The 2874-nt window shown below is 47.2% G+C and overlaps 1 protein-coding gene across 1 annotated transcript in view; it reads right to left on the bottom strand.

The window, feature by feature from the left end:
* Positions 1-2874, bottom strand: part of LOC105511139 (aldo-keto reductase family 1 member B10) — a 16177-nt gene that overhangs the window by 9943 nt on the left and 3360 nt on the right. The window contains exon 3 of the mRNA XM_011941224.1: positions 703-819. Coding sequence (XP_011796614.1) covers positions 703-819 — 117 coding nt within the window. The remainder of the gene's footprint in view (positions 1-702; positions 820-2874) is intronic.

Below are 2874 nucleotides of genomic sequence, written 5' to 3'. Positions count from 1 at the left end.
CTGTATATACCCAAGGGCAAACTTTCACAGCAATATCACTGGATAAGGATTAGATCTCCGGGTTGTGGTTTTCTGGGGAAGATATTGGCCAGCTTCTATCCTTGCAGCCTCTAGAAGAGACATGGAATGAGGGATGGCAGGCCATCATCACTCCAGCTGGTCAGGAGGGGAGAGAGCTGGAAATTTGTCTCTCCCACCCCTCAGGAGCAGGTAGAGCAGAGCCCCAGGCAATGGGAGCCGCGATGACAACTGGCTTCCTTCAAGCATCACCATACTTGGGCTTTTCTCCAAGATGCCACTCCCGGGGTGTGCTTTGCTTAATAAAATTATTAAGCCCTGGAATATAGTTAAGCCACAGTAACCCAAGGGATTTCCTGGGAGGGCAGTCCCAGGACATGGAAATAAGACAAAGGTGATAGGGCAGTTGCAACTTGTCTGGGCTGCCAGAAATCATGGCTTCTCTCAGACATAACTGCAAGAAAACACAGGCATGTGGCCACCTCAGCAGCACACATGGCCTCAGCCTGCCTTCCTAACGCCAGCGTCTTTCTGCTCCAAGGTCTCTTCCCGACCACCTGCCATTCCCAATTATGAAGTGCAAGGTCTCCTGCTCCAGTCCATACCACCCCTCAGCCCTGGTACAGTTACTATTTTCTGACACCTGCTCAGAAACTAGAGGCTAAGAAAGGGAGTCGCTCAAACCTTGAATCCCTGTGGCCAGTGAATAAGATAGACGTCCAGATAGCTCAGCTTCAGGTCCTTGAGGGTCTTCTCAAAGGCTTTCCTTACAAGGGGTCTTTCAAAGAAAGTGGGCCACAACTGCAAGAGGGTAGCAATCAGCTATTAATACTGGGAAAAGGAAGGGCCACATGATACTCATTGTTCCTGCTTTTATATTTGCACCCTGATCTAACCTGGCACAGGTAATTTATAACAAAGCTGATTAAGATCCACAACGCAGTGTGGAAGATCACCAGGGCTCAGCACATCAATGACGTCTTAAGTGTTAAAACCAATTTACTTTTTCAACTCTCCTAGTACTCTATATGCCTCTCAGATCATTTAAGTAAATGTGGCCACAGATTTGAATCTGTTTACCTGTCTCAGTCTCTTCCTCAGCTGTGGGCTTTCTGAGAGCAGGAATTGTGTGTAGCTTTTAAATGTCAAGCATTCTTAGGCCTTTGGGAAAAGATGGTCCTTTATCTGACCTATCTGATAGGTCCCTTATCAAGCCTGTCAGGCCCCAAGTGATAACTTTATAAGGGCTTTATCCACAGTTGGCTGCTACACAGTGGGGTCTATTTGTCCCACCAGATGTATGCAATATCTAAGTACCTAGAAACAGTGTTTTTTCAGCAAGTTGTGTATAATGTATTCAGTGATTCTCAACCCCCTCACATCCAACACCCTCTTCATTTTTATGACATTGTGTACCTCACCTTTTACTAGACTGAATAAAGAAAACCATATGTGACAATAGAAAAATGCCTCTATTGTTTTCCAAAATGCCCCCTGGCTGAGAACCTCAGGGTCACAGTCGCTGAGACCACAGTGCTGACAGGGAGACCACACATCAAGCCCTGCCTGCACCCTTGGCCTCTGACTGCCTCTGGGCAGATGGTGGATCCCTCTGATGGGGAACAGGGAGGCCCAGGGCAGTGCAGGGCTCCATGGAGACAAGCCCACTATGGGAAAACCAACCCGCAGGCAGGTGGCGCAGCAACGACATGTTCAAATATCAAGAACGGCTTGGAGTATGGATAGAATTGTATCCACGGATGTTATCAAGGCAGGGATGAAAAGGGCTACATGTAGAAAAGGCTGACAGAGTTCTCGCTGCCGACCCGACCCAGATACTTCTGCCTGCCTTGAAGTGAAGGCCTCCCACCCAATGCGCCATGTGCACCTTGCTGACGATGAACAGGTCCTCCCGCTTCACAGCCTGCTCTTGGATCTTCTCTTGGATGGCTTCCCCCACCTCATGTTCATTCTGATAGAAATAGGCACAGTCAATGTGGCGATATCCTGCATCAATGGCCACCTTCACCGCTTCTTTCACTTTGCCGAGAGGAGACTGAAAAGCAAAAGAAAAGCCCATCACACATGTATTTTTTTTTTCCCCCTTACGAGATGGGGCCTTGCCATGTTGCCCAGGCTGGCCTCACACTCCCAGGTTCAAACAATCCACCCAACTCCCGAGTAGCTGGAATTACACCACAGTCAGCAACCAACATATTCTCTTATCCCCAGACCACCTTCAACAGGCTGCCCCGCATGGCCCAGTTTCTCCAAGGCAAGGCCTCACTGGGGTCTCCTTTGCCAGGGGATATCTGGCAAACTTTAGAAAAGTTTTCAAAAGAAGAGAAGGAAAGTGAATTAATTTTATGATTATGTCCTTATGTCCTATCCTAGTTAAAGTCAGTTCTCTTTTCATCCAGGTTAGTCGTGAAATGTCTTCAGGTGTGTCGGGGAGTGCAGATGGCTCCACTGCAACTTGCTGAAGACCCAGATGAAAGCTTGACTCTAAATAACCCAGAGGGATTTTCAGACAATATCCCCAAACGGTGATAAGGATCTGGATAATGGTCATTACAGCATCAATCCAGATTCCAACACTTACTGGGTGTGTGGGCCCAAGCAGGTGATTCCATTTCTCTCAACCCTGTCCGCAAAATGGAAAAAAAAAATAGCACCAGCCTATGAGGCCTTTGTGGTGATGACATGCTGCAATGAATGTTAAGTTAAGCACATCACCTGACACACAGTAAGGCTCAGTAGAGGCCGTTCATTATACAAGGATCCTTTCAGAAAAAAAGGAGAAATAGAAAACCTTATAGGAATAGAGTTTGTTTTCCATTCCTATAAGAAGAAAGA

The sequence above is a fragment of the Colobus angolensis genome, unplaced genomic scaffold (assembly GCF_000951035.1).
Source record: "Colobus angolensis palliatus isolate OR3802 unplaced genomic scaffold, Cang.pa_1.0 Scaffold2, whole genome shotgun sequence".
In the NCBI taxonomy this organism is placed as follows: domain Eukaryota; kingdom Metazoa; phylum Chordata; class Mammalia; order Primates; family Cercopithecidae; genus Colobus; species Colobus angolensis.
Note: the sequence above shows the minus strand (reverse complement) of the source record. Positions and strands in the feature narration are given on the sequence as shown.